The 10341-nt window shown below is 49.2% G+C and overlaps 1 protein-coding gene across 3 annotated transcripts in view; it reads right to left on the reverse strand.

The window, feature by feature from the left end:
- The window catches only part of P4ha2 (prolyl 4-hydroxylase subunit alpha 2), a 31911-nt gene extending 22198 nt beyond the window's left edge, over positions 1–9713 (reverse strand). For all 3 annotated transcript variants that reach the window (XM_048334058.1, XM_048334059.1, XM_048334060.1), the window contains exons 1-3: positions 9646–9713; positions 8982–9075; positions 419–518 (exon numbers count right to left, since the gene is read on the reverse strand). In XM_048334058.1, the coding sequence (XP_048190015.1) occupies positions 419–518; positions 8982–8984 (103 nt within the window). In that variant the 5' untranslated portion in view covers positions 8985–9075; positions 9646–9713. The remainder of the gene's footprint in view (positions 1–418; positions 519–8981; positions 9076–9645) is intronic.
- Positions 9714–10341: the final 628 nt, after the last annotated feature.

Raw genomic sequence — 10341 nt, forward strand, 5'->3', positions numbered from 1 at the left:
TTTCATTCTGCTTCATTCATTATCAGGTGGTCCTGCCCCTGTGGCATGTATATCTTAAGGGCTCACAGATGGAAACAAGCTCTGAAACTTCAGATGAAGAGAGGAGGAACTAGATTTTCAGGGCACAGAGTGCTCACTGCTCAGAAACACACTGTGGTCCAGGATCAAAAAGAACACACAAAGCCTGCATGTCACAGAGATGAGGACCCAATCCAGGCTGCTGTTTTACAGGACATTCAGATCATCAAGATCTCAGAGGAGAAAAACAGCAATTCTGCAAACTGCACTCTTCCCAAACTGGTCAAAACCAGTGGGTGAGGCCATCCCACTCTGAATGAGAATGAGCTTCAGGAAGTGGCATCCCCTGGCATTTGAGCCAAGAGCTGCTCAGGCATACAGTAATCCTGTTGACACATACCAATAGAGGTGAAGAATTCAGCTTGCACATAGCTCAAGACACCAAGCCACGCCATCAGCAATACAGACACTTCGAGTTTCATGGTCCAAGAGGGCAGTGTCTGCAAAACATTCAGAAATATTCATTAGATGATCATAGTGAACAACAGTCACCTGGGTGAGAAGACACATACACACATGTGCTCATATATACACATACAAATACATATTTAAATATGTGAAATACAAATCCATACTTAATATGTCAAAAACTAAGAGAGATATTTAGGATCACCCAGGGGGTATGGAGCCAGTGATATACATTCAATCCTGGCTCCTACCCTGGGAAGCGACATGCTTTTGAGAGAGGCCTCATCCTCTCAATTCCCAGCAACCACCTGCAAAATGAGCAGGCTGAATCACAGTGGGGTGTATTCACTCCTGGTTCTAACATCTGGTATCCAAGATTCTGGCCTGTCCCTTCTCATTTCATAGACTGTTTATCTGTTGTTACCTCATCTTCCCATACATGTAGCTAGGATAGTGCTAGATGATGGGACCTTTCCCCTGGCCATAAGAAAAGGCAGGGGAAAGAAAAGGCAATGACAAAGAGAAAATTCACAAAGAATGCTCTGGGGGACCCATACAAACTGAGGTGTACAGCATATGGTTAGCCAGAAGAGAAATGAAGCTGACCTCTGCTGGTCTGCACCTGCCAAAAAAGAAAGCAGTCAAGAGAGTAGCATTTCTGGGCAGACACTGTTCTAGTCCCACTGGCAAGTCATCATTCATTCACAAATATTTACTGACAACCCAGCCAGGCACGAAGCTAGGCACTCAGGATACAAAAGTGAATCCAGCCACCCATAGCCAAAACCTTGGGCCGAGTTTGCTGACATGGGAAAGAAGCCAACCACTGCCTTCTCATCAATCTAGAAATAGTCAGACGCAGCTCTGAGGGAGGCTCTGAGGCAACCAGGGGCAAGCCTCACTGGCAGTGGACCTAAGTACACAATGGAAGCTTCAGACATTGTCTGCCCACTCAGCAGGCGGCCTGCAACGTGCCAGAGGACCAGGAACCATCCGAGCCCCTCTCCCCATCCTTCCTCTTGCTCCACTTGAGCCAAGTCACCCTAGAGTGCTCAAGTGGAAATTTCCAAGAAGGAAATACAAATGCTTCTCCCCCAAATGTAGGCCTTATCTAACAGAATCCCAAGTCTCAGCTGACTCATGCCAGCTTGTCAGTTTTTGCCTTCCATAGTCTATGACTCACCATTCTTCACTCACCCTTTCAGGAAAAATCCCTCTTGGCTGTGGTTCCAGATTAAACTCAAAAAAGACAGGCCCTCCTAAGACACACACACACACACACCCCAAGCAAGCTCTTCTACCAGAAGAGAAGAGTTTAAGTGGAGAGCTCCATGTGTTCATGCTAAGCCAAATATCTACAGAGGTAACAGCTTGACTGTCACAATCCAGGTGTGAAATACAAGACAATTATCTTTTAAGCTAGTACCTGCTATAAGGCAGGGATGATTGGGCTAAAGGAGGGAGGGCAGCAAAAGAAAGAAAGTCACTAAAAGAAGGTATACAGGCCTGGGCTAGCCCTGAGGCAGAGCCCAGGTCCTCTGGTCTGCTCTCAGGCCTCACCACCATGTCTTCGCTACTCCAGAATTCTAGGTCTGTTCTCTTGCTTAAAACAAGAAGCAAGCACCCAAGAGGTCTGTCTAGCTCTGAAGAGAACCTTCTGTGGGGAGAGGACAAGAAAAACTCAGAGCCATGAGGATCTGTGGACAATGTGGGACTAGCCAATGTTCCTAAGAGGTGAGGTGCTTGGGAGAACAGGGCCCAGTGAAGAGATCAGGCTAGAGAGACCGGCAGACGCAGACACACGCAGACACACACACACACACACACACACACACACACACACACACTAACGTACTGTGATCAAATTCACCTCATCCATATTATTTTTAAACCTCCTTACTCCTCCACTCTCCTTTTCTTTAACAGTTTTCATTATGCTATTTTCATACACATAGATAATATACTTCTATCGTATTTACCAACCTCCAACACCCTCTCCTTCCTCCTTCTCCATTCCTTTCAATCACCCCGCCAATACCATCCATGCTTTATAACTTATAGCACTTAGAAGAAAAGTAGCCAGGTTTCTTACATGAATACCATCTGTCATTTCTCTGGAATGTGCTGCCTGGCTCAGATGCCCATCCACGAATCCCAGCCTGCGGGCAGAGCCTCCAAGAATTACAGATGGTTTGGGGAAATGACTTATCAAGAGCTTGCAAAGCCCTACTCTGGCAGAAGAGGGGGATGTTGACCCAGAGAGCTGCGCACCCTCAAGTAGTAGCTCCAAGACTGCCACATCAACTCTGCTATCCTAAGCAGGGCAATGTTGAAACCCCAGCTTCAACATTTAGTTCCTAAACTCAAAAGGTTCTGTACAAAAGGTCATTTAACTAGGGTTCAGTTGGAAGGAGGAGGCATCTAAGAGGAACTGTATTCTACAATGTGGGAAAGGCCAACCCCCATCTTATTTCTACACCTACACCTATACCTATACCCAGAGCTTGCTCTAAATAGAGGAAGCAGGAGTATGCTCTACACAGTGTTAATTGCTGCCAAAAGCCCTCCCAGAAACCCTCAGATATCCATGAACAATAAGCCTGGAGATGGTCAATGTCAAACTGCCTCTTACAAAAAAAAAAAAAGCATGCACCAAACATGAGGAGAAAAATAAATAAATAACGCTGGTTTTTATCTGATTTGCATCCCCGGGGTTTAGAATATCTGTTCTGTACCAGATAATGCTCCCACCCAAAAAAAAAATCATTTTTCATCACAGACTTGTTTAAATTAAGAAGCCACAACAGAAAAAAAAGATTAATTTTTTCCATATAGTGGATTGTTGTGGAGTATATAAGAATAGAGACACTGTATGTAAATCAACATGGAGAGATGAAAGAAGAATGAGAAAAGCAGGCCTCAAACCATCAATTCATATGATATTGCTTCACTTTTTTGCAAGTAAACACACACATATGCATCTATGTAAGTGTATATATGTAAATATATGTGTGGAATCATAATTAACTGTATCTTGGTAAAAAAAATATTTTAAACTTTCTTTTTATGCTTGTTTTCCTAATCTTTCTATATGGAATTTCAAAAATATTTTTATAATATGGTTAAAATGTAAAGAAAACAAAGCATACCCTTCTCAAATGAACTCTGAAAGAGTCTTGGCAGCCCCAAAGTTTGGATCCCCACAGAGAGGTCCTACAAAACCTGCCAACATCCCAGTGACAGTAATTCGCCCACCAGGACACTGGCACTGTTTCTAAGCACAATGATTCCAAGACATACAGCCAGAGGTCCTACACCAAGTCTGCTCTTTGGAAGGGACATTAACAACCTGGCCAAATGGCCATGGAAAGATGTTTCCAGCTGCAAACCAGCAGCAGCCTTAGCTTCTCCCCTTACCTCATCAGGCAGGACATTCTGCCAAGCTCCCAGCTGCAACCCAAATACAACAGCTTGTGTTTTAACAATGTACTCAACAGCCTAGAGATAGAACATGGGTTTGCCGAGAACAAACAGGTCTTGGTTGTCACTGGACAGAAGGCTGTCTGCCATCCACCAAGGGGCAAAAATTCCTTGAAAAGGGGTCTAGACCTCCCCTGCCCTCTGCCCTCTCACTCCCTCACCATGACTCTGCTGCTCAGTGCTTTAGCCAATTCCACAATAAAAGAGCTCAGAGGACCTGCCTGCTCCCCCTAAGAGGAGCTGTGCAGGCTCCAGGAAGCCTCACCACTGAGACAGGCAGATTTACATGAGGGCCCAGAAGCAGCTGGCACCCGCACCCCAGGGAAAGATGTAAAGTACCCAACTCCCACCTGACATGATGCCATGCAAGTCCCCACTTACTTGTTCTCCACATCTCACCTGGCCTCACTCCCAACTGTTTTCCACCAGGATAAAGTTCAAACTCTTAGGCCCAAAGGGCCCTTATACCTGTGTGACCTGACCCTGCTGACCCACTCCAGACCCATCTCAGCTCTTCGAGTCCCATACCTTCAGAACAACTTGATGTGAAAAATATTCCCTTCACCAAGAACCTAATGAAGCCTAGAGTGGTGCTCAATATAGTCAAGTGTTCTCATTCAAGTGTCCTCTAGAGCCTTAGCCCTCACTCTACTTTTAGGAAGACAAACTGTCAGTGAAGAAGCTGGCTCAGTTGCATCAGAAGAAGTGGGAACTCAGTAGGCCCGGGAATGGATAAGGGTATGTGTCTAAGATAATGTGTATCTCAACCTACCCTTTCTCAATGTAGTTACTAGATTCTAGAACATGAACAAGTAGATTTCCAAGTCCCCACTTGAGTGAACCAACAAAACTACAGTCTCCTGCTTCAGTAACAAGATGATAAAGTAGCAGAGAAGGCTGATAAAAACACTAAACAGGAGGTTGAATACCAGCAAAGTCTATTATTCACAGCTATGAAAAGGGAACAAGATGTTGGGCACCACTGGCTCACTCCTGTCATCCTAGCTACTCAGGAGGCTGAGATCTGAGGACTGGGATTCGAAGCCAGCTGGAGTAGAAAAGTCCATGAGATTCTTATCTCCAATAAACTACTCAGAAAAGGCCAGAAGTAGGGCTGTGGCTCAAGTGGTAGAGCTCTAGCCTTGAGCACAAAGAGGCTCAGGGACAGCACCCAGGCCCTGAGTTCAAGTCCCAGGACTGGCAACAAAAAAAAGTGGGGGGGAGAAGAAATCTGTGGGGGATCTTTTTCTTGGGGTGGGGAGTCAGGGAGTATGACTGAGGGAAAGGGGTATAAGATTGATAGGAATGCAGTGTAAACATGTGTGGAATTGTAAGAAGAATTAAAATTACCTTACCCCTGTATAACTAATGTAAGCTAATTTTAAGAATAAAAACAAAAACAGGCAAATACCAAACCAGGTTTTTAGTCGGAGTCTTGGCAGAGATTTGGCAGTCTGGGCGTACCTAACTAATGAGAGGGAAATGTACCTGAAGACAAAATCCACACACCACCGTATTGGAAGTATCTTACACACAGTCTCATATGCTCTCTGGTTTCACCCATATCTTAGGCCCTAGGCCACTTGCTGTGTCTCAGCCAGCAGAAGAGACTATAAACTCAAGCCAGAATCTCTGGCTCCTCCCACCACCTCTACTCCAGCCTCTCTAGTGGCCATAGAAGGGCCCTACTGAGGAGTGAAGGTAAGTTAACTTCCCAGGAGGCAACTCTGACCAATAAAAGCAGGAAAAGGCATGGAGTGTCTCCAGGGCTTGCACAGAGAGGTCCTGAATGGATGAACAACTAAAACACTCGGTGTGCTGCAAAATACTTTCCAATAAAGCATTAAGCACTTAAAGCTCTGCCTCGGGCTCTATTTTCTGCAATCCCCGTCTAAGATAACCACAATTTATGTTTCCACAAATCTTTCATTTCTACATCTAATTCTCCCTAAAACCTTATAAGCTAGATAATCACCTTCGCTTTAGATACAGTAGTCTTCCCTTGCCTAAGACTCCAGTGGATGAACCACGACAATATCAAGCTCTGGAAGACTATGGTGTTGTTTTTTTTTCTGTAATACCTGGGATGAAGTTTAGTTTACAAATTAGGCACAGTAAAAGATTAGCAATATTAGTAACAGAATAATTATAACAATGAGCAGTGATAAAATTGCCAGCATCCACTATTCTTGTACTTTGGGGCCATTATCACATGGAAGAGTTACTTGATTACAAGCATTACAATGTCACTATAGCAGTCAGCCTGGTAACCCAAATGGCTACAAAGTAAGGAAGTGACTAACGAGTGTGATGTACATACAGCTTGGATACACTACACAAAGGGATGATTCATAGCCCCCCCCCCGCCAGCACAGTGCAGAATGGCATAAAACTTCATCATGCTTCTCAGATGGGCCCACAATGTGAAACTCACCTATTCATTTGACAGGGCCAAGCATTACCAGGAATACCACAGGAAAACCAGTGGATCTGAAGCAGTCCACTGCCTAACTCAAGTCAGTGTGTCTCTGAGTGAGGACTGGCAGACAGTGAAGATGCAAAGGTAGCTCTCAGGATCTGAGATCTGAGGGTGGTGGTTTCAAGGTAGCCCAGACAGGAAAGTCTATAAGACTCATCTTCAATTAACCACCAAAAAGTGGATAATGCTAGCTAGCCTCAAGGGCTTCCATGCAACACCCAGGCCATCCTGGAATAACCTTGGAAACAGCTCACCCTGGCACTAAAGCCACCAAGAGAATGTCCCTGGCACACGGCAGGGGACTAGACTCACACTCCAGAGGCTCATGTACTTCTGTGCCTGACCTGCTCATTCCAGGTTCCTACAAGTACCAGACCTCAAGATCTCCACCACACCCTGGCCCTCAAGAGTGCTAGGCACAGAGCAGGCTAGACTTCAGCAGGCACTTCTAGAGAAGTCTAGAGCAGAAGCCGGCCTGTCACCAGGCTCAGACAGATCCTATCTGAGTGGGAGAACATTCGCCAAACATTTAATCCCCTGCCCTGCAATGACACCAACTGAACAAAAACTCTCTTCTAGGGCTCCAAGAAGTCTAGTCCAGTTTTCATTCCTCTTTGCTCTGAGAATGAAAAACCGTCTATCCCTCAATCCATGTCACCAGCACAAAACCCACAGACCCACCGGCTCCCTTTGCTGTTTTACAAGCTGATGTTCCACTCTCAGGCACTTCAAAGATTCCAACCACCAGACTCGAGCAACTTTTTCAAAGTTTAACTGTCACTCCAGTACTCTGCTGGGCTTTGCACGTGCCTGCGTTACAGTATTTGCTGCCAACCTCCATCTGCATAAAATTAAACTCTTAACAGATCCCCAGAGCCAGGGACACACCTACCAGCTCTTTGCACACTATCAGCCAGCGTGGCCACTAGTCAGCCAAGACCTCGAGTATAGCCTCAGACCCTCCCAAGGATGTGGGAGGGCACAGTCAATAAGGGAGGCTTTCTCAGGAAATGAGAAAACCCTAGAATCTCTCACCCTACTCTTCCTCAGAGTGTCATGTAGCCAGTCTTACCCTTTGATGAGCACCCACATACCCAGCTTCTCCTCTGGAACATGGCCAGCTGCCAGAGTGAAACAGCAATCTCAGAGATTACAAGCTAGGCAAGAATAGTGTCTGTACCACCTCCTCTCGCTCTCTTCCTTCCCAGCCCCAGGCACATTCTAGGCAGAAGCGATACATGCAGGAGGTACTCCAGGAATGAACAGAGATCAGCTGTAGCCAGTCCAAACCAGCAACATCTCATTGCATAGTCCATGACAGGGAGGGGGGGGGGGGGAATCTATCCTAAGCAACACAAGATGCTACAGTTTAGCTGTCACCATGCTTGTGAGCTCTCCTCTCAATAACCAAAGTCCTTTAGTATGACAATATCTTTGAAATAAGGACCTCAGCCAACTTGACTCCATCCGTACTACGTGGCTTCACTGACTTGGGACACAGAGTGGACATGCATGGCCAGATGAGAACAAGGAGGCCCTAGGAGAAAAGAATTTGACAGCCAAACATTCTGTGAGAGGGGAGAAACAGAGAGACACAGACAGAACCCTAGACAGTTCAGGGGTAGTTTAAGCAAAACCAAAGGAATTACATTTAACAGAGAACTCACTCATGGAACCTGTGGCCTCAGACGTGAAACAGGCTGAGAACGAGCAGTGGCTGGCACTAACTTCCTATGAACTCTTAGGTAGATGGCAAATATCTGCAAAGTCTGAGACATTGGAGAATGTCTCTAATGTACAAAATGCAGCTCCCAGCCCTTAGTCATAGAACTAGGATCTTGTTAGAGAAGGTTGGTGCTGCCTAGCCCCAGAAGGTGTGAATTGAGAAGCAAATGCCTGTAATCCTCGATGCTTCGGAGGCTGAGCTCTGGGGTTCACGGTTTGAAGCAAGCCTACACAGTAAAGTCTGTGAGGCTCTTATATCCAATTAACCACCAAAAGGCCATCAATGGAGGTGGGGCTCAAGTGGTAGAGCATCAACCTTGAGCAGAAAAATCTAAGGGCCAGCTCCCAGGTACTAAGTTCCAGGCCCAGTACTAACACAAAATGCAAGCCTTGCCTGTCACTCTTCCGAAAAATAAATCAAGTTCTGTCTTGTGTCAAGTAACAACACAAAAGCCAGGGGCCCCATCTATGCTATGCAGCAACACCTGAGGCAGGAAGTGCTCTGATTCAAGCACAGTTGCCTGGGCACCTCCCACACGCTGCAGGCCCCATGCAGGCTCTTTGGTTGGTGGCCACAAGCAGCTATTCCTTAAAGGGTCTCGTCCCCCATCAACTTGTTTCTTTGACCAGAGCTCTGCAAAGGATGATGCTGGTCCAAGTCTGCTCCCACTCCCATCAGCAGTTCCTCTGTTCAGATCATAGTTACAGCTCAGCAAGTCACCACCACCTCCAGGAAGCCCTTCGGCCTGGAACATCCAAGATGTCACAAACCCACAATCCATGTTTCCCTGCCGGCCTGCGCAGCACTCACCATGGTTCAAGGCCTGGATTTTCAGACTTTCCACTCCGCCTGCAGTCCTCGTGGGTTGAATTAGTTCACTAATGGCTATCGGTCAATGTAAGTGCTGAAGGGAAAAGGGGAAAAAATAAAATAAAAGAGGCAGGTTGAGAGGGAGGTCTGGAGGGGAGGGGGGTGCCTTTCTGAGCTAACACCCCCATCTAACTCACTGGCACCGGGCTGGTCCCGGCCGGGCTCCGGAGTGAGGGGCGCGGCCTCCCGAACACGAACAGCCCTCGCCTTGGGGGCCAGGCCCACGCTTCCCGCCTCGGGGTCAGGCCCGGCGCTTCCCGGGAGCCTAACCAGGGCAGGGAGGCCAAGTCGCCGCCCGGCCTCGGAAGGGACCGGCAGGAAGGGCGCCGCCGACCTCCCCACCCCGTGCTCGGGAGAGGACACGGGCAGGGCAGGGCAGGAACCCGAGATCAGCGAGCGCTGAGGGCGCCGGGGGAGGGGGGGGGCTGGCGGGCCAGCCAGCCAGCCGGCCGGCAGGGGTGCGCAGTGGGACCCTCCCGGGTTCCAGCCACCCCCCCCCCCACCAGCCCCTCACTTCCCGCTCGGGTGTGGACACAACACCTCCCCCGGCGACCCCGGCCCGGTTCCCCAGTCCCACCGCTGAGGCGACCCACGGGGCGCTCACCTGGACACGCGCGCCGCGCCCGGCGTTTCCAGAACCTCCCGTGGCGTCGGCCCCCTGGTCCGCTCGGCCCCGCCTCCCTCGCGGCCCCGCCCCCTGAGGGCGCCGGGACACGCCCACTCGCCGCGGCAGGCTCCGCCCCCCTTGAGTTTCTGCCACGTCCCCACCTCCCGCCCCTCCCAGGCGGGCGGGGTGGGGAGCGCGGCTGGGGTGGGGTGGGGCGCCTGCCATGGGAAGGCTGGGGCCTCCCGACCTCGCGGCTGCCCGGGACGCGCGGGCATCGGGCCAGGCTGGGGGCCGCCCGGCGGCGCCCGTCATGCCGCCCGCCGCGCGCTGCACGTAAGCGGCGCCTGCCTCCTTTCTGCACGCTCCCCCACACCTGGGGTCTCCGTTCCCTCCACGTGCATGTGCAGCCTTAGGGGAGGGGGGCCTGGGCTCAGGGGTCCTGCAGAACACAGGGTCCCTTCTGCCCTGCTCCGTGGATCGCTGTATCAAAAGGATGGGGTCACCAGGGATGGGACGTGGGGGAGTCACAAGAAGGGACCAAGGAGGAAAATTTTTGAGGAAAGAGAGGGGCTGGGCCCACCTCCAAGGCCAGGTTCCCAGAGGGGTTCAGATCCCACTACCCACACAGGCACGTTCTCCCCCTCCCCTATCTCCTGTGTTCTGGAGCCCACCAGATTGAAATGGTGAGCCCTC

Source organism: Perognathus longimembris, chromosome 25 (assembly GCF_023159225.1).
Source record: "Perognathus longimembris pacificus isolate PPM17 chromosome 25, ASM2315922v1, whole genome shotgun sequence".
Classification (NCBI taxonomy): Eukaryota; Metazoa; Chordata; class Mammalia; order Rodentia; family Heteromyidae; genus Perognathus; species Perognathus longimembris.